The sequence below is a fragment of the Schistocerca gregaria genome, chromosome X (assembly GCF_023897955.1).
Source record: "Schistocerca gregaria isolate iqSchGreg1 chromosome X, iqSchGreg1.2, whole genome shotgun sequence".
Taxonomy (NCBI): domain Eukaryota; kingdom Metazoa; phylum Arthropoda; class Insecta; order Orthoptera; family Acrididae; genus Schistocerca; species Schistocerca gregaria.
The window spans coordinates 770615173-770636619 of NC_064931.1; the positions used below are offsets into that span (position 1 = coordinate 770615173).

Consider the following 21447-nt stretch of genomic DNA (forward strand, 5'->3'; position numbering starts at 1 on the left):
ATTCTCCTGCATTTCAGTACAATGTTTCATTGTTGCAGCCTCTCGATACACCACAGCATCATCTGCAAAAAGCCTCAGTGAACTTCCGATGTCATCCACCAGGTCATTTATGTATATTGTGAATAGCAACGGTCCTATGACATTCCCCTGCGGCACACCTGAAATCACTCTTACTTCGGAAGACTTCTCTCCATTGAAAACGACATGCTGCGTTCTGTTATCTAGGAACTCCTCCGTAGTTATTTTCAGCAAGAATCTAGGCCAACACTGTTAGATAAAATGTATTTTCTCGTGCCCTTTCCTTAATACGATGTAGGTACAGTGTCAACTACGGTTGCTGTAAATTGAAGTATACGCCAACTTATAAATTGTCAGATGATGATAAGGTATTGTGGGCGTACTACAGCAAGATCTTTAGCGCCCACTGGAAAATGTAGTGAGAAGAGTGTTGAGGAAGATTGTAAAAGCACTAAAATGATAAGTGCGAATAAAAACGTAAGGAAAGCCGTAAAAACATGAGCGCGCGCTTAGCTGATCTAATATACGGTAAAAAGGTAAAAAGCTATGGGAAATAATTCAAAGAAGACAGCAGATACGTGCGACTGACTGGTCGCTGGAATGAAAGAGCCAACCATTTTGCAACACACACAATCTCCAGCCTAGGCCAGAGTACACACATATCATAAAATTGTAAAAGATTGGCCACGCTCGTCTCGTCATCACATAAAATATAGGGCAGATACCCATCTGAATTCGCCTCTGGCCGCTTGTCACAAAATAAAATACACTCAGTTAAAATGTAGCGTTCACTGACTCTTGCACGCCAGGGCGAGACAAGGGGGTGTCGTCTGCGCCCCCCCCCCCCCCCCCCCCCGGTCAGTGTAAAAGGCCATATGTTGGGAGACAGTGCCCAATTCGGAGGCTCTCTTTCCCTCAATTTTACTACATTTCTCGGATTCTTTTGCTAGGAGTTTCAGCACCAACATTAACAAGCGTTATATCCAATACTTGTCTTTTCGAGAGCTCTCGAAAGTGCTTAAAAACGTGTATCTTTCCATTAAAAAAAGAAAATACACACTGCTTCAACATCCGGGTTGGTACAAGCCTTAAGAGGATTTAACATACAACAGAGTGCCCTTTTGCATACTATCGTTTGTCGAAAAGACTGATGACCATAGATGTTAAGTCCCATAGTGCTCAGAGCCAAGTTTGTCGAAAACCTCCTTTCGATATCGCAGGAAAAAGGATATCTTACGTGTTCCGCGACTCAGCCTGTATAATCTGAATCTAAGACTATGTTGACTGTTGTGAATGTCAAAATTTGCTCAAGCAGCAGTTAGTAAATATGTCGCCCTCCATCGAGCTCACATTGGCTTCACGCCTCAGCACTAACTAGATGTGTGTGTGCTATTTATAAGTGGTGGATGGGAAAAGTTCACCACGGTCTACTAAACTTACTAAGAAAGAATTAGCTGCGTCGCAGGTTCAAAAGAAGTCATATACTTACCGATACCTACGATCTAATCGAATTTAAAACTGACTTAAAGACCGAAAAAGGTTAGATAAATTTGAAAGCAGAAAGTCTACCGAGTTGTCGCAAAATCACAATTTATCAAGTTGATCATACAGGTAAGGAAACAGAAGACGATAAAACGAAGGCAAAAACTATCAGTTCTGATTTCAGCAGTTGTTTCAAGGGAAAATATCGCACCTCGATACCTTAATTTGAACATTGCGAAGGTTACAGATAAAAATGAGATAACGGGAGTGCCAAGACGTAAAGCAGTTCGTCATTTGGTATTGACAAGCCACTAGATATAATGGTCAACTTAAAGTGAAAGAAAGGTAATACACCTGGTAAAAGTGTGTGTTGAGCTACTTCTTCCTAAGGGGGTAATTGCCAACTTTGGAAACTATAAATTAGTGCCTTAACGTAGTATTTTAGTAAGAGACATGGTTCAGATCACATTAAAACTAACGCATTTCGGACACATTCCCATCTTCAGGTAAACAACTTTACAAGAACAAAATACAGTATCAGTCACTTCTATTCTTCTAAAGTAATTTATCTAAGGATGGGAATATGTCCGCCCGAAACGTGCTAGTCTGAATGCGAATTCCATTAGAAAACTGAGTAATTGAGTTGAACTACGAATCATCTTACATGCTTCACCACTGGGACCAAGACCTATCATCCCCATCAGTAATCGATAGACTTAACGTATTGTGCGTATTTTCATTCTCTGATGCACAACTATTCCGCGATGTTAACTTCCGTCGGACACTCCACCAAGCGAGGTGGCGCAATGGTTAGCACACTGGACTCGCATTCGGGAGGACGACGGTTCAATCCCGTCTCCGGCCATCCTGATTTAGGTTTTTCAGGCAAATGCCGGGATGGTTCCTTTGAAAGGGCACGGCCGATTTCCTTCCCTCACCCGAGCTTGCGCTCCGTCTCTAATGACCTCGTTGTCGACGGGACGTTAAACACTAATCTCTTCCTCCTCCTCCGTCGACTACTGGCTTGCCGAACGGCGTCTTTTCGCATCGTTGACTGGCGGTATTTGTGGGGCGTGAGGTCATGAAATAGCGTTGCCATCCGATAATGGTTAGTTTCGAAACCGGAACCATTGCTTATTCCTCAGGCGGCTTATCAGTGTTGCTCGTGAAACTGGATGTGTCTCGCCCTTGTCCTTTCACCAGGTCAAACTTGTTGGCTGGGTTGATGATCGAATTCGGGTCGCCCGTATGATGCTCTGGCCACTCAAACCCGACATCAAACTTATATTTTATTTTGTTCTTCAGTTAGCCGCAAGAAACTAGTATTAAGTGTAAGATTCATGCACATACAGCTCTTATGCATATGTTTGAACACTTGTAAATAGTACACTGCTGGCCATTAAATATGCTACACCACGAAGATGACGTACTACAGATGCGAAATTTAACCGACAGGAAGAAGATGCTGTCATATGCAAATGATTAACTTTTCAGAGCATTCACACAAGGTAGGAGCCGGCGGTGACGCCTACAACGTGCTGACATGAGGAAAGTTTCCAACCGATTTCTCATGCACTAACAGCAGTTGACCGGCGTTGCCTGGTGAAACGTTGTTGTGATGCCTCGTGTAAGGAGGAAAAATGCGTACCATCACGTTTCTGACTTTGGTAAAGGTCGGATTGTAGCCTATCGCGATTGCGGTTTATCGTATCGCGGCATTGCTGATCGTGTTGGTCGAGATCCAATGACTTTTAGCAGAATATGGAACCAGTGGGTTCAGGAGGCTAATACGGAACGCCGTGCTGGATCACAACGACCTCGTATCACTAGCAGTCGAGATGACAGGCACCTTATCGGCATGACTGTAACGGATCGTGCAGCCACATATCGATTCGTGAGTCAACAGATGGGGACGTTTGCAAGACAACCACCATCTGCACGAACTGTTCGACGACGTTTGCAGCAGCTTGGACTATCAGCTCGGAGACCATGGCTGCGGTTACCCTTGACGATGCATCACAGACAGGAGCGCCTGCAATGGTGTACTCAACGACGAACCTAGGTGCACGAATGCAAAACGTGTTTTTCGGATGAATCCAGGTTCTGTTTACAGCATCATGATGGTTGCATCCATGTTTGGCGATATCGCGGTGAACGCACATTCGAAGCTCGTATTCGTCATCGCCATACTGGCGTATCACCCGGCGTGATGGTATGGGGTGCCATTGGTTACACGTCTTGGTCACCTCTTGTTCGCATTGACGACACTTTGAACAGTGAACGTTACATTTCAGATATGTTACGACCCGTGGCTCTACCCTTCATTCGATCCCTGCGAAACCCTACATTTCAGCAGGATAATGCACGGCCGCATGTTGCAGGGCCTGTACGGGCCTTTCTGGATACGGAAGATGTTTAACTGCTGCTCTGGCCAGCACATTCTCCAGACCTTTCATCAATTGAAAACGTCTGGTCAATGGTGACCGAGCAACTGGCTCGTCACAATACGCCAGTCACTACTCTCGATGAACTGTGGTATCGTGTTGAAGCTGCACGGGCAGCTGTACCTGTACACGCCATCCAAGTTCTGTTTGACTCAATGCCCAGGCGTACCAAGGCCGTTTTATTACGGCCAGAGGTGGTTGTTCTGGGTACTGATTTCTCAGTATCTATGCACCCAAATTGCGTGCAAATGTAATCACATGTCAGTTCTAGTATAATATATTTGTCCCATGAATACTCGTTTATCATCTGCATTTCTTCTTGGTGTAGCAATTTTAATGGCCAGTAGTGTTTTAACACCCCCACAGTAGTTTTAATCTGAGGTGAAGTTTGCCCTCACTGTATCCCAGTTTGAGATTACTAGTGCAGTTAGCAAATACTCAAGATGCCGAAGTGTGTTTATAATGTAAATATGGAAATAAAATGTATGGCACAGTGGAAATAGGATAAAATGCTAACCAGTTGTTTCTGTTGGACAACTATAAACTGAGTCTCCGCCATGCAGGCCTCGGAAGGGCCAACGACACCTCCCGACGACCGTGTCATTTCCAGCCGATAGGCGTCACTGAATGATGGTAGTGGAGGAGCATGTGGTTAGCACACCGCTCTCCCGGCCCTTGTCGACTTTCGTCACAGCAGCCGCTACTTCTCAATCAAGTAGCTCCTCAATTGGCCGTACAAGGGCTGAGTGCACCCCGCGTACCGGCAACGCTCGGTAGATCCTGACGGTCACTCGTCCAAGTGGTAGGGAAAGACGATAGCGCTGACTTCGGCGATATCGGGGGAACCTGTGTTACCACTGCGTCAAGGCCGTTGGCCGGACAACTCCTTTACATGTTATAAAGTCCCCCGTCGCTTTTTTTCTATCTGTATGTGAAGGCTAATCTCAGAAAACACTAGGAATTTTGATACTCTTTTCACTAATTGATAGAATGAGTCGCGAGGAAGATTTGTGTGTATAATTTACAAGCTTCGCGCCCCGGCTTCGCATGTGAAGCAGTAAGCTGAATGACTTTTCTGTCGTTGCGGTAATAAATCATATACGAGAGCGTGCTGAAAAGAAATGCCTCCGAAATGTTTATGTGAAACCTGGTCGAACTTTTTAAATAAAACAAACTTTATTAACATTCTGCATCATTCTACGATTTTGTCATGTGATGATGGTTGGGCCACTCCGGCCGGCTATCATATGATGACATGGTTGGAGACCGTGACTTTTATTTGAAGGCAAATGTTGATGGTGCTGAGACAGCAATCAGCCACAAATTTAAGTTCCTTTATTCAAAAGGTACCGTTACCGGTTTCGAATCTTTACGATTCATCGTCAGACGGCTTTAAAAGCCTTTGACGTGGAACATCTTTATAATTAGTGTGGCAGTATTAAAATCAGTATCTCTCTGTACTGGTTTAAAAGGCGTTTCAGTTGCATAAGTGAATATATGATCTTTTCCCAAACATGTAGCATCTTTGTAATATTACGATATATCACAGCATCCTTGACACTCATATCTTTGCTACCAAAACATGCGGTGCATGTTAGAAGTCTGTTCTGTGACCAAGCTGAAGTGATCATTGATACAGATTTACGTGTGAAACGATAGAAATGTGGTGGAAATGCATTCAGTTACAAATCTGAAGCGTTCAATTATGCAAGTTTATGTGTGCAATAATGTGACTGCGGCGGAAACTACAAACGTTGTCTGCTGGACGAAAACTATGAAAACCAGTTCTCCAAACAGACATTTCACGTGAGTCACATCCCAATGCAAATCTGCACTCAACCATCTTTGTGACGGGCTTATAATTATGTATTATTTTTATATTTTAGGATAACTAATCAGTAAAAAACGCAACACATGTTGTAATGAAAGCATGAACGCCGTCTGACGATGAATCGTAATGATTCGAAACCGGGAACGGTAACTTTTGAAAAAAGGAACTTAAAATAAATTTGTGACTGGTTGCTGTCTCAACACCATCAACATTTGTTATTCTACATCATGTTTCTTCATGTCTACTTTTTTTTTTTTTTTTTTTTTTTTTTTTTTTTTTAAGATAATCACCCTGGCGACATATCTCGCACCAAGAGGCCCCTTTGTTGATACCGTCACTGTACAATGTTTGTTGATAGAACCACAATCTCACCTCTGCTTGCACCACTTCATCACCATCAAAGTGAAATCCTCGAAAGTTTTCTTTAAGTTTCGGAAATAGATGAAAATCGGATGGGGCCAAGTTGATGACAGTGAAGCGGGGACGTCGTATAGTAGCAGGCGTCGTAGCGCTAGTGTGTGATCCGGCATTGTCATGCCGAAGGAAAGGGTGCTCCAAATGTGGACGTTTATGCGGTTATAATCTCGATTACAGCACCTTGTTTCTCACACACCGCTATGTTACACGCAGCAATTCGGAACCCCCTAGTGGCAGGGGGTTGCGACTTGTGTCAGCGAAGCGGGGAAGTCGACGGGGTAATATAGATGACGTGTAATACCTCAGCTGTTGTCGAGAACAGAAAAAAATTTTACTTTTAAGCACACCCTTGTACCTAATGTTCCTCTTGAATTAGTCTGTTAGTGGAAACCGTATCTACACCCCTACAGTAGTTTCTGAAGTTCGACGTCACAGGCAGTCAGGGGCGGTGGGAGAGGGCAGGGGTGGAGGGGGTTGGTTTAATTTCACCGTTAGGCCAGACAAGTCGTCCAGACGTCCCTGCGAAGCCGAGGCAGTTCGTTATTATACTATAATTAATGAACAGAACTAAGAAGTCAGTTACAATCCTGTAAATGAAAACTGTTTGTATAAATTTTATGTAACGTTTTCTTTCATAACTTTGAACTATTTTTGTAGTTCTATGGTACGGCAAAGCATCCCACGTGTATAAATGAAATCATTCGAGCTTTTAAAAAGCACGCCGGACATAGGCTGAATATTGCAGATCCATACCGCTCGTGTCAGTTTGTTTTAGAAGCATGGAATGTGTTTCGTGACCACTACTGACAACGAACAACTTTGCAGGAGTCAGCGTGGAATCAGCTTTGAGCGATCGTGCTGAACTACGGCCGCTGAATCCGTTCACTAGACGTAGAGAATTGCTCAGATTGATTCTGTTGTTCTTAGTCTTTGATCAGTTCCCGCCTTCTGTTTAATAAACCGCCTAGGTGCTTATGAAATATCCGACTAGATGTACACTTGAACTGATTACTTCGTAGCATGCAGAATTCAATACGTAGTCCTAACTGGAAGTCGACGCCAGAAGCTAAAGTACCGCGTGGTTATAATTAAAGTGCAAGTACTCACGGAGGTCCGGTGTCAGCTGTAATTGTCGTACGGCAGCGAAACTACTGATGCGTTAATGTGGGAACCATTTACACTGAAAAAAATTGGTTCCAATTTTGGCACCAGGTGCAAATATGGCGCTGTGTACTGTTTATATGACTGTATGACAGCCACGCTGTCATTTGACAAGCCATAATGCGAGTGAACAGTATGGCTATCGAGAAAAGAGACTGCGAACTGTTAGTGAATCTGTTTTATGTGAACGACAGCAATTACAGTGCTGCACTGAGAGAGTATCGACGACTGAAAAGTCTGAGAAGAGGCCGGATGTCATTAAAGGCTTTGAAGAAGATAATGAAATTCGAAAACACGGATGAGCTTGGTCGAGCACCAGGAAGAGGAAAGTGTCCCACACCGATGGAAGTTATTGACGAGGTCGCCGTTGCTGTAACTAACCACGCAGCTCGTGCTCTGGGTAGTTCTAGTGCTCGTGCAGTTTCACAGGAGTTGTCGATCCCATGGTCAACAGTACGGAAGTTTTGCGGTCTATTTTACGAGATCCAGATGGTGCAGCAACTGAAACCTCATGATCCGTAGCAACTTCCTGAATTTGGCCTTCGTTTTCTGTCACGGATCGAAGTTGATTACACGTGAGCGGGCAATATTCTGTGGAGTGACGAGGCGCATTTTATACTAGGGGGTGCAGTGAATACACACAACTGCCGAATTTGGGGTACTGTTAAACCGCACGTTTTGCACGAAGAACGACTGTACTCGCCGTATGTGACTTTGTGGTATGGGTTCACAAGTACCTTTATTATCGTTCCGTTTTTCTTTGAAGAGAATACACCCAGAGGGCCTGTCCTGTGTTCCGCGACGACTGTACTTTATTGAGACTTCTTGTGCGGCATGTGATTCCTGCTTTGGAAGAGCTCAGCTGTGTGGAAACCATGTCGCTCACCCAATGAAAGATTTGCTTAATGCAATCTTCCACGAACGTGTTATTACCGGAGATTTTTCAGCTGCAAGGTTTGCAAGATCACCTGATCTAAATCCATGTGACTTTTCTCACTGTGGATATCCAAATGAACGCGTTTACCAGGAACAAGTTCGGTCTCTACGTGATCTGAAGACCAGTACACAGGAACACATCGTTCAAATTCCACCGGAACTGTTGCGAACATATATTCATCACGCTGTGCAGCGTCTCGTCAACGTCTTCGGTACCCATACTGAACAAATTGTGTAAGTTGCGCGTAATAATAAAATCAGCATTATGCCTTTCTCATTTGTTTTACTTTTTCTGCCACGTCTGTTTCTAGTCCATTACAAATGGAAACATTTCTATATGTCCTTGTTGACAAAAAAGGTTGTATGAACATATGGTCGGAGATGCTTTTCAATGGAGGTACACCCAATTGAAGGTGGAGATAAAGGAACATTGACAGTGTTTTTGACAGTTTCAGTGATTGAAAGCACTAATAAGAAAACACCAAGCAAGTGATAATGTTCTGTTTGTATTAGTGTTCTAATACCACACTCAAGAGAGTAGTGAGCTGGAGCACTTGCTCATTACTCTTTGTACCATCAAGGGCATGTCTTCGAGCAGGTTCACCTGCAGGAAGTACAGATATTCCTCGCCTGTGAGGCGTTGTGGAAAGGGTGGCTGGTCCCATGAGGTGGTCGCCAATAATCGCCGCCCACACATTGAGGCTGAACCAGTGCGTATGGTACACTGCCACCACACCGTGTGAATTCTCCTTGCCCACAGGTGGACGTTGGGGAGGTTGACGATACCGCCCCTCCTAAAGCCGTCGGCGCACGAATCGTACATCAGAACCTTGAGCGCTGAGCGTGCCGAGATTCTGACGTCATAGCATGGAATAGCAAGTTTTGGAGTCTTTTCGAACGAGCAGAGCAATATCTAGCATGTTAGAAATTCTGAGCGTGCGTCTGAGCGTTGACCAATGAGATGGAACAACGCCACCTACGTCACACGCACGCCGTCTCCATTCAGTAAAGAGTTGTGAGGCGCCATATTAGCATTCATTTCAAGCTTATACGTATACATGCCGTTGCTGGGCACCAGAAAATTGAGAATCACTGGAAAACCCGTTGTTTAGTGTGTGATTCGTTCCAATAAAATAACGAGAAACATCATATTCGTGGCAAAATAATTATTGTTACTTGCGTATTATGAGAGTGTGCTATTTCAAGGCAGCGACACACTGAAGATCCACCCAAAACCCATTGTTCTTGGTACAATTTGTTATAATTAAATTTCACCCAGTAACATATCTACGATTAAAGTTTTCAGCAAGTGGTAACATGCTATGATATAAGCAGTGTGTTGGTTTAGCGTAGTGAGTAGCGTCACTCATCTATTTAAAGATTGAAACTTAGGGCAGTAGTTCGCTTCCCGGAGCTTACAATTTCTTTCCTAACATTTGCGTTTTTATTACGTTCTGATACTTTCTTATTAGTTTAATATAAGTATATACTATAATATGTGATGTGTAAATATAAGTTCATCTTTTTTCGAGGGGTGAGTTTGTTCGATTGGCTTAATCTACAGGACAGCTTGCCTTACTTTTATAAAGATATTTTGCTCCTTTTTCTTTTACGCTTCATAATTCACATGTTGCAAAGATTCTGCCACTGGGTAGGAACAGTAATAATGTAAGACTGAGCTTGGGGTTTTACTAAAATGTAGGAATGATGAAATAATGTTTATCTTATGTGGAGAAGTATTATAAATTTGTATCGAACTGTTTGTAATGGAACTTTTATAAGCCCGTGTTCTTATTGATTGGAAATGGTACTTTCTTTTTCGTGGACGATGGAGGAAATGTGCGTTTTAATAGAGCTAACGTGGGAATTTTACGTGCCCGTTTAGTAAACAGTGTAATTTACGAACTAGAAACATCCCGCAACTGCCGCTGGAGTGCGTTGTGATGGCGTATACCACACCGGGGCCCACGTACCGCATGCCCAAGTCGCAAATCATTTGTGAGCGCTCAGCAGCACGTTGAACTTAGCACGCTCAACAACGTTGACGTTCGACAGCACGATCCGTGTGCGACGGCTTAATGGTACCCTCATCTGTGAATAGGATGGATAACAGAAATCCCAGCACCGTGGTGGCTTTCGCGACAAATCAGCGTCAGTAGGTAATAAGGCCTGCACATGTTGCGTTACAGGCAGTAGCAGTTCTCATGTAGAATATATCCATACGGTCGTCTGGCTTATCCCACCTTGGCGAGCCACCTGCCTGGTACTGATAACATTGTCACTGTCGAAGACATTTCATCTACACCGTAAAGTCGGCGTTCCTCCTTCGGAACGCATTTCCGGCCTGTGACGATATGGCCTTTTGTGCTTCTTTGGTATCGTTTCCCGTAGTTTGTCCCCCTTCAGAAAAACCATCCTGTATAATTGCACAGGGCGTCGCAGAGTTTGAAGCCCAAATTTATACGGACGTTGGTGTATTCTGAGGTAAGGAAGCAATGGTCTGAAATGAATATTTCACGCAGAACAGAGCTCTGAATGAACAGTGTGTGTGAGGCACATGTTTCTAAACTGCTTGTTTCATAACAACCAACTGCCTGCGGCATAGGTATAGGCAATGGTTTCGCTTCCTTCGAAAACAATACACCATCGTCTGTGATGTGTCCACTGGTAGTCGATGATGAGCATTATCCTTTGGAGGAACTTACAGACAGGCTTTTAATGTATGGTGCAGATCGCAATATAGTGCCGAGAAAACCGAATGAATGTACAAATATTTTGCAGCAGGCGTAATCGTAATTGAAACAAAATTATCGTCAAAGGCAGAAACTTACAAGAAACTCGGTCGTGCATGCCACAGGAATTTTTCCCTCCCTAGAACTTGAAGAGACTTTGTCAGATGGCGAAGGATGAGATTCATCGATAAAAAGCTGTAACTTTGTCCGTTTATACACTACTGCCATTAAAATTGCTACACCAAGAATAAATGCAAATGATAAACGGGTATTCATTGGACAAATATACACTCCTGGAAATTGAAATAAGAACACCGTGAATTCATTGCCCAGGAAGGGAAAACTTTATTGACACATTCCTGGGGTCAGATACATCACATGATCACACTGACAGAACCACAGGCACATAGACACAGGCAACAGAGCATGCACAATGTCGGCACTAGTACAGTGTATATCCACCTTTCGCAGCAATGCAGGCTGCTATTCTCCCATGGAGACGATCGTAGAGATGCTGGATGTAGTCCTGTGGAACGGCTTGCCATGCCATTTCCACCTGGCGCCTCAGTTGGACCAGCGTTCGTGCTGGACGTGCAGACCGCGTGAGACGACGCTTCATCCAGTCCCAAACATGCTCAATGGGGGACAGATCCGGAGATGTTGCTGGCCAGGGTAGTTGACTTACACCTTCTAGAGCACGTTGGGTGGCACGGGATACATGCGGACGTGCATTGTCCTGTTGGGACAGCAAGTTCCCTTGCCGGTCTAGGAATGGTAGAACGATGGGTTCGATGACGGTTTGGATGTACCGTGCACTATTCAGTGTCACAAGAGGTGTACGGCCAGTGTAGGAGATCGCTCCCCACACCATGATGCCGGGTGTTGGCCCTGTGTGCCTCGGTCGTATGCAGTCCTGATTGTGGCGCTCACCCGCACGGCGCCAAACACGCATACGACCATCATTGGCACCAAGGCAGAAGCGACTCTCATCGCTGAAGACGACACGTCTCCATTCGTCCCTCCATTCACGCCTGTCGCGACACCACTGGAGGTGGGCTGCACGATGTTGGGGCGTGAGCAGAAGACGGCCTAACGGTGTGTGGGACCGTAGCCCAGCTTCATGGAGACGGTTGCGAATGGTCCTCGTCGATACCCCAGGAGCAACAGTGTCCCTAATTTGCTGGGAAGTGGCGGTGCGGTCCCCTACGGCACTGCGTAGGATCCTACGGTCTTGGCGTGCATCCGTGCGTCGCTGCGGTCCGGTGCCAGGTCGACGGGCACGTGCACCTTCCGCCGGCCACTGGCGACAACATCGATGTACTGTGGAGACCTCACGCCCCACGTGTTGAGCAATTCGGCGGTACGTCCACCCGGCCTCCCGCATGCCCACTATACGCCCTCGCTCAAAGTCCGTCAACTGCACATACGGTTCACGTCCACGCTGTCGCGGCATGCTACCAGTGTTAAAGACTGCGATGGAGCTCCGTATGCCACGGCAAACTGGCTGACACTGACGGTGGCGGTGCACAAATGCTGCGCAGCTAGCGCCATTCGACGGCCAACACCGCGGTTCCTGGTGTGTCCGCTGTGCCGTGCGTGTGATCATTGCTTGTACAGCCCCCTCGCAGTGTCCGGAGCAAGTATGGTGGGTCTGACACACCGGTGTCAATGTGTTCTTTTTTACATTTCCAGGAGTGTAGAATGACCTTCCATTTCTTATTGCCGCTCGTTACCATCAGGGCTCAGTTGGGTGCCATCACATTACACACACAAGTCACTGTAGCTTTTAGTTTACTCGCCGCAGCATTATTGCATTCACGGCCATACTCCGAGAGAACTTAATAATCATATTGCTCATATTTTTCTTCAGATCTGATATGCGCAGTAACGCGTAATTTCTACCTACATTACATGTATTATATCACTTGATTGCGTAACACGTAACGCATTCAAACATTTCGTGTGTCCAACACCAGAACCGCCCGGGTGTTTGCGTTAACACGCCGCTTCCGGGAGAAGGTTGCCCCGATTCCATTACTAATCCGTCCTCGCAGAAATTATTTGGTACAATAACCTCTTAACCAGGTGAAGTACAATCTGGGAGGGACAAGGGGAGGGCAGGGGGATAATCTTCCATTGTGGTGCACATATCGGCTACTAGCTTTAAATATACAGAAATGGTAAACAGTAAGCACTTCATGAAAGAAAAGGAATAAATCTGCGTCTACATTCATACTCCGCAAGCTACCGTGTGGTGCGTGGCGGAGGGTACGTTGCTCTACGACTAGTCATTTCCTTTCGTGTTCCACGCTCAAACAGATCGAGGGAAAAACAACTGTCTATATGTCTCCGTACGACCTCTAAGTTCTCTTATTTTCTTGGTGCTTATGCGAGAAGTACGTGGGGGGGGGGGGGGGGGGGGCAGTAAAATCATTCTGCAGTCAACCTCAGATGCTGGTTCTCAAAATTTTCTCAGTAATGTTCCGCGAAAAGAACGTTCTGTCCCCTCCAGGAATTACCACTTCAGTTCACGAAGCGCCTCCTTAATAGTCTCGTGTACCTTGAGCCTACCGATAACAAATCTCGCTGCCCATCTTTGAATTACTTCGACGTCTTCCTTTAATTTGAGCTCACGGGGATTCCAAATACTCGAGGAGTACTCAAGAATGGGTTCCAGTAGTGTTCTAAACGCAGTCTCCGTTGCACGACACTTTCCTGAAATTCTCCCAGTAAACCGAAGTCGACCGTTCGTCATCCCTACTGCTTTCCTTACGTGCTTACGTGATATACGACATCATGATCAGCAAATTGCTGCTACTCCGTCCGTCAGATCATTTACTTATATAGATAACAACAGCGCTCCTATCACACTTCCCTGGGGCACTCCTGACTATAGCCTTGTCTCCCATGACTACAATATCAGTGAGAAACAGTTGGAATCAATCAACTCATATAAATATCTGGGTGTATACGATACTTCAAAACTTCTTATGTTGAAACAGTTCTTAATTATTTCCACTCAAAAATATGAAATCTTGGCTGTGGCGACGCTGATCTGTAGCGCAACACGTGATAGAGGATAGATTGGAAAGTGTCAGTTTGATCTACATTTATACTTCGCAAGCCACCCAACGGTGTGTGGCGGAGGCCACTTTATGTGCCGCTGTCACTACCTCCCTTTCCTGTTCCAGTCGCGTGTGGTTCGCGGTAAGAACGACTGCCGGAAAGCCTCCGTGCGCGCTCGAATCTCTCTAATTTTAGATTCGTGATCTCCTCGGGAGGTATACGTAGGGGGAAGCAATATATTCGATACCTCATCCAGAAACGCACCCTCTCTAAACCTAGACACCAAGCTACACCGCGATGCAGGGCGACTCTCTTGCAGAGTCTGCCACTTTAGTTTGCTAAATATCTCTGTAACGCTATCACGCTTACCAAATAACCCTGTGACGAAACGCGCCGCTCTTCTTTGGATCTTCTCTATGAGCAATACTCAAGTATAGGTCGAACGAGTGTTTTGTTAGCCACCTCCTTTGTTGATGGACTGCATTTTCTACGGACTCTCCCAATGAATCTCAGCATGGCACCCGCCTTACCAACAAGTAATTTTATATGATCATTCCACTTCAAATCGTTTCGTACGCATACTCCCAGATATTTTACAGAAGTAACTGCTACCAGTGTTTGATTATACGATAGCGGAACATACAGTAAAGGATTCTTCTTTCTATGTATTCGTAATACATTACATTTGTCTATGTTAAGGGTCAGTTTCCACTCCCTGCACCAAGTGCCTATCCGCTGCAGATATTCCTGCATTTCGCTGCAGTTTTCTAATGCTGCAACTTCTCTGTATACTACAGCATCATCCGCGAAAAGCCGCATGGAACTTCCGACAGTATGTACTAGGTCATGTATATATAGTGTGAAAAGCAATGGTCCTATAACACTCCTCTGTTTCACGCCAGAGGTTCCTTTAACGTCTGTGGACGTCTCGCCATTGAGAACAACATGCTGTGTTCTGTTTGCTAAAAACTCTTAAATCCATCCACACAGCTGGTCTGGTATTTCGTAGGCTCTTACTTTATCAGGCGACAGTGTGGAACTGTATCGAACGCCTTCCGGAAGTCAAGGAAAATGGCATCTACCTGAGAGCCTGTATCTAATATTTTCTAGGTCTCCTGAACAAATAAAGCGAGTTGGGTCTCACACGATCGCTGTCTCTGGAATCCATGTCGTGAATTGGTTAGGCCAAAGAATATGAATAAGAAGTTTTTGTGTCTGGCAACACATTGATTGGTGGCTGAGACTGAGAGGTCTGCTGATAGCGCACCTCTATTTGGCCCCTGTGCGATCGGTGAAGTTGACTATTTTGTGCCGCACTGCAATGTTTACGGTAGCGTTAAGCTACTTGACAGTATTGTAACAATAAGCAGCCGTTCTGAATATAGTGTAGGCCCATGTGCGGTGTTGTGCATAGTGATACTATTATTTACAGAAATGAGCGAAAAGACTGTACCTGGTCCCTGTGGCGACTCTCAACTGTCGTGTTACTTGTGCGATGCATTAACCTATTACATGTTCATTCCTTTAATAAGCTGTAAGCTGGCTGCTCTGGCAGGGGGAGGGAGAGCTTGCCTCAGCAGCCAATGAGCTACGAGCCGATCACAAGGTTTCGCTCATAGAATCCTCCGCCCTTGTTCTATGTTCCTTGCCTCCGCCCAGGAGCCAAGGAAAAGTGTGCGATCAGTACATTAGGCTGGAAGATTATAGCTTTATTTTGTGCATGCGCTATCAGCAGGTTGAAAATACAAATTTCAATAATTGCGCCAGCTTGGATTGTAATGGGCAGTCCAAATAGCTGTCTAGTTTCCTACGTGTTTATGTCTATGTCTGTTTACCCCATCAATACAATTTGCTTGTACATTACCCCTTGAAATACTAGTTTGCTGTCATGTTAAAAACTAATATTTACGTTTCCAACTATCGGAAGCAAAACATCTTTAATACTTCGTTGGATACTCAAAATAGTGTAGCTCCGCCATCTTAATTCCCATCATCGCGCGACAGTAGTTACCAAAGTTGGTGACAAGATAAATGGGTAGGTGTTCCCTCATATCCGTCTGCGTTTTTCGCGAGAGACAGAACTACGGACCTATTTTACTGCTGACATTTCCTGAAATTTTTGAAAAGGTGATCTATTATAGAATAGTATCTCACCTGAGCAACATTACTATCCTCAGCAAATCACAGTATGGATTTCAGAAGAGTTGCTCTGCTGAGAAAAACCATTTACAAGTTCACTCAGCAAATTTTGCAAGCATCAAATTATTGGTATTTTCTGCGACTTTTGTAACGCATTTGACTATGTGAATCACAGTATTTTCCTAGATAAATTGAAGTTTTATGGGATTGATGGTATAGCCAACCAGTGGATAATGTCATATCTGACCAAAAGAATGCAGAAAGTCGTGCTTAGTAATTCAATCAGCATAGTCCGAGACATTGCTAGGAGTGGGGAGAAATACTGTATGGTGTTCCTCAAGGCTCAATCTTAAGTCTATTATTGCTCCTCATATATGCAAATGATCTTCTGTCTAATATACAGCAAGCATTAGTTCTTCTTGCATGTGACATTAGTATTGTACTCAGCCAGAACACACATGCATCAACAGAAGAAATGGTAAACAATGTTCCTAAAACTATGATTGATTGGCTTCCTGCAAATGGTCTCACCCTCAGTTTTAAAGACCCAACATATTCAGTTTTGCACATCTAGGGCTGCTACACCAATAAGTGTAACACATGATGAGGAAAAGATAAATACAGTGAAAACTCAAAAATTGTTAGAAAAACCGTATTTATGAGAATTTTAACTGGAAAAGGCACTTGTAAAACAACTTAGGTAAGCCACATTTGTACTTCGAACAAATGAAAATCTTGAGAAGAGACAAATCAGTAAGTTGAAATACTTTGTATATTTTCACTGAATAATGTCATATTGAATAATGTTCTAGGGTAACTCATCTTCGAGAAAGAAAGTCTTGATTGCTCAAAAACATGCTTTAAGAATAATATGTAGTACTAACCCACGATCATACTGTAGCCATCTGTTTAAGGAGTTGGACATTATGATTTATGGTTCACAATATACCTCATTAAGTTTGTTGTAAATAATCCAGTGCAGTTCAGAAGGAACAATGATACACATAAGCAGAATACCAGAAAGAAAAATGACATTTATTTCTCCATACTAAGGTTGACTTGAGCACAAAAAGGGGTGCACAATGCTAAAACAAAATTTTTTGATCACTTACTTGAGTATGTAAAATTCTGATGGACAGCAAAGTAAAATTTGAAAACAAAGTGAAAAACTTTCTGTTTGACAACTCCTTCTATTGCATAGAAGAATTTCTATTATTGTAATGTGTGAAAGGTGGTGGGTACGTATTACTAACTCAAATCCAATATAAAAATAACACTGACAAACCAACCTTTTAAATGATCAACGTGTAGCCATATTTGCAAATTAAATTGTGATGTGAATGTAAAGTGACTTATTCCACATTTTTATAATTTATAATGGGAAGTGAAAATAACTAACGACTATTGACTGATGGATCATTTCTAGTCCTTATTTACTCTGTATTAGGCTTTGCTTCAAGTAAGCGCAAGAAATGTTTCTCAAAAATCAATCAATAACAGACAGATGGAATTATAGTTAAAGTATGTACTGCTACTAAATGAAGAGAAAGCTACCCACTACCATGCCAGCACAAGCATGAAGAGTATTTGATGAAAATGGAGTGCATGAATTAAATTGCGTGAAGAAATGCAAGTGTGTGGATTAAATTACATCACAAAGTGCAACAGCCATCACGTTTGGCTGCATTAAGCAACAATGGGTCACTGTGAAGTTCATCTAGCAGCCCATATAGATTTTACAAGTCATCAGAAGATTTTTAAGATGTAAAATGTTATCAGTAACAAAAATGCTATGGCCAGAGTGTTTCCAATACACTTGCTCACATTGGATACACAATAGAAGAATAGTTAACATGAGAGTTTCTGGATGTGGTACTGCATCATATTGTAAATAACTGTGATGAAACTAACAGTAACTGCAGTCGAAACATTGGTTTCATCAATGATTATTATTTATAATGTGATGTGGTACCATGCCCAGAAAACTTTCATGCTGAATGACTCTGGCCACAGAAGCCTACACAGTTATAATTGCAGAGTAGTTTGTCAGCTACTCCCAAATCAGACCAGAGTTCAAGTTTCCATTGCTATTGATCAAACACAGAGATGTTGTCTTCTCAGTGACATCAGTTGAACTTCTCCATGAGATATCTATGCTGGTAGTATCACCTCAGTTCACCTGGCTATGGTTTAGCCCATTACACTCCTTGCCACTTAATGAAATATGGCAGGCAAGATGTTTTCTTGAAGGAGACTTGTGATTTCAATTTCTGTCTACTAACTGTGGAATTACTCTTCTTACTTCCATTAGATATTAGGGTATTACTTCTACTGGCAGTATAAGGACGTCATTGAAGTAGATGGTGAGCACCTGCCTCGTCTGTTTTAGGCCCTTGCAGTAGCCTTCTTGCATTTCACTGTGGCATTCTCCAACCAACTCCTTTTAAACAAATGATGTATTGTATATATTCATACTATTAGTATTGTTATTTCAGCTTACAAAAAATTGACATATTCCACATTCACGAGGATCTTCTCAGCACGGATCTATGGAACGAAAAACTAATCTAATGTAATCTAATCTATAAAGGACAGCCACACATCACATGCTAACAGTCAAAAAACTGACTCTGCTGGCCACCAAACTCCCCAGACATGAATATCATTGAGCATATCTGTGATGCCATGCAATGTGCTGTTCAGAAGAGATCTCCACCCCATCTTATTCTTACAGATTTATGGACAGCCCTGCAGGATTCATTGTGTCAATTCCCTCCAACACTACTTCAGACATTAGACACATCCATGCCACGTCGTGTTTCAGCACTTCTGCGTGCTCGCGGGGGCCCTACATGCTATTAGGCAGGTGTATCAGTTTCTTGGGCTCTTTAGTGTAGAACTGCGTGTACGTGGAAAATGTGGAGTAAAAAGGGGTACTCAGAAATACATTATTTTGTACTTTAGAAAATGAATATTTAATATCTCTGAAAAGTACTTAGAAGTACAATAGAGTGTTAGGTCCTACGTCCACACATTCTACCCAAAAGTTACCTTTATGTGGGGGGACCTTCAGAGTAAATGTCAGCTTATGGTAAAGCCTGTTTAGATAAAATATACTCAATACCTTGAGATCAGTGTGACAGTTCATGTGTGAAAAATCTACATTATAATCAAGAAATGTGAAAGTAGGCCCTTATTTGTTGTGATGAATATAAATAATCAGTGAAAATCTAAATTAAAAATAATGAAAATTAACAAGCTGGCTAAGGTAAGATAGTCTTTGCAGATTAGGAGGCCACATTCAGTGTCTGAATGAGGAAATGGTATGAGGTACAGTATCATAAGTTCTGTAATTTTTCTCAAGGCATTGCTGTGAAGAAATAGCCATTGTGTGGCTAGTCTCCTCTTTAGTGTAATACACTGACTGTTTCTTGTATCTGATATTGTTGTATTAAGGAGTAAAGTGAAGGGTGTATATTATAAACAAGAGAAAAGAATAATAAATTTTTGATTTTATAAACCCAGAGAAATTTGTAAGGAGATTTTTTTAAAATATGCATAAGGTACTAGTTTGAGTGTCACACTTGATCTTTGAGGAAACATTGTTTTGTGTTGTTTCTCTTTTTAACTACATGTACAGTTTACACTAGATTTGCTATGCCACCTACTATGTTATGGTCTAAATGGTATTTTTTTTCTTGTACAAATTGCAGTCCACCGACATTTAAAACTGTGACCCCTACATCCCGTACACAGCTGAAGCTTCAGTTGATGAGGGAGAAGTGGCAGGAGGAGGAGAGGAGAGAGGCCGAGAAGCAGGCTCAGCAGCAAAGTGCTTCAACATCTATTAAAGTTCCAGTCAACATTCACAGCTTTGGTATTGACGTACCACCACAAGTGCTACAGGTAATTGTTATGGGCATTTCAGAAGTATGTGCAGAGACAGTATTGATTGCATTTAATTTTAAATATAATTTTTAAGGCACAAAAGTAAATACTTACCATTTGCCATAGCTATACGACTTCCTTTTTTTCTGAACTATGGTGCACAGACCTTACAATGGCTTCTCATACCATGACATGCAGTTGCTTTTGTTAAATGTTGACACTGAACAGGATATAAAATGTAATAAACATTAGTTCAAAATTAATTATTTTAGCAGACTCCTCAAACACGTTAAATGGAGTGGTGTTTACAGTCCACATGGTGTGAATAAAAAATGCTACACTTTTATTAATAATGTCCTTGCTTTATTTTTAAACTGTTTTCCCCAAAACTAACCCAGATTACTCCAGAGTCTACAAAGAAGCCGTGGATTATTCGAGAAGTAAAGGTACATTTTAAAACCGAAAGGAAACTACTTATCACTCAGAAACTGGTCTGATGTTTTCCTTTCTCCTACTGTTGTAGCCATGTACGCTGCTATTACTTTTGCATTCGTTCAGATTGTAAATAACAAATTTCATAAGTGAATATAAATATTGTGAGGCTACAGTGCAGATCTCTAGCTCCTTAAATAAGTGTCTGCAGGATGATCTTGGGTGAGCTCCAGCAATTATTCTGATTACACGCTTTTGTGCAATGAACACTCTTTTGCTCAATGATGAGTTACCCCAGAATACAATGCACACGAAAGCAGAGAATGAAAATAGGCATGGTAAGATAATTTACTCAGATGTATATTGCCAAAATTTGCAATGACCCTAATAGCATAAGTAGCTGAACTCAAACATTTCAGCAGATCCTCAGTGTGTTTTTCCCAGTTATACCCCTCATCAATGGATACACTTAGAAATTTTGAATATTCTACCTTAGCTACCGATTTCTGATTGAAGTCTTTATTTATTAATGGTGTCATTCCATTTACTGTGTGGAACTGTGTATACTGTGTTTTGACAAAGTTTAATGAGAGCCCATTTGTAGAGAACCACTTAATGATTTTCTGAAAAACATCATTTACAATTTCACCAGTTAATTCTTGTCTGTTGGGTGTGATAGCTATACTAGTATCATCGGCAAAAAGTATCAGCTTTGCATCTTCGTAAATGTAGAATAGCAAGTCATAAATATATATTAAGAACAGCAGAGGACCCAAGACCGAACCTTTGAGGACCCAAGACCGAACCTTTGCGGCACCCCATTCTTGATTGGTCCCCAGTTTGAGAAATCACCATTTTTTTGCATATTATTTCAACTTTCCGCACTCTTCCAGTTAGGTAT

General features: G+C 42.8%; 1 protein-coding gene across 2 annotated transcripts in view; it reads left to right on the top strand.

Moving 5' to 3' along the window:
- LOC126297672 (microphthalmia-associated transcription factor) overlaps positions 1-21447 on the top strand; it is a 349969-nt gene that overhangs the window by 111842 nt on the left and 216680 nt on the right. For both annotated transcript variants that reach the window (XM_049988778.1, XM_049988777.1), the window contains exon 2: positions 19940-20132. In XM_049988778.1, coding sequence (XP_049844735.1) covers positions 19940-20132 — 193 coding nt within the window. The remainder of the gene's footprint in view (positions 1-19939; positions 20133-21447) is intronic.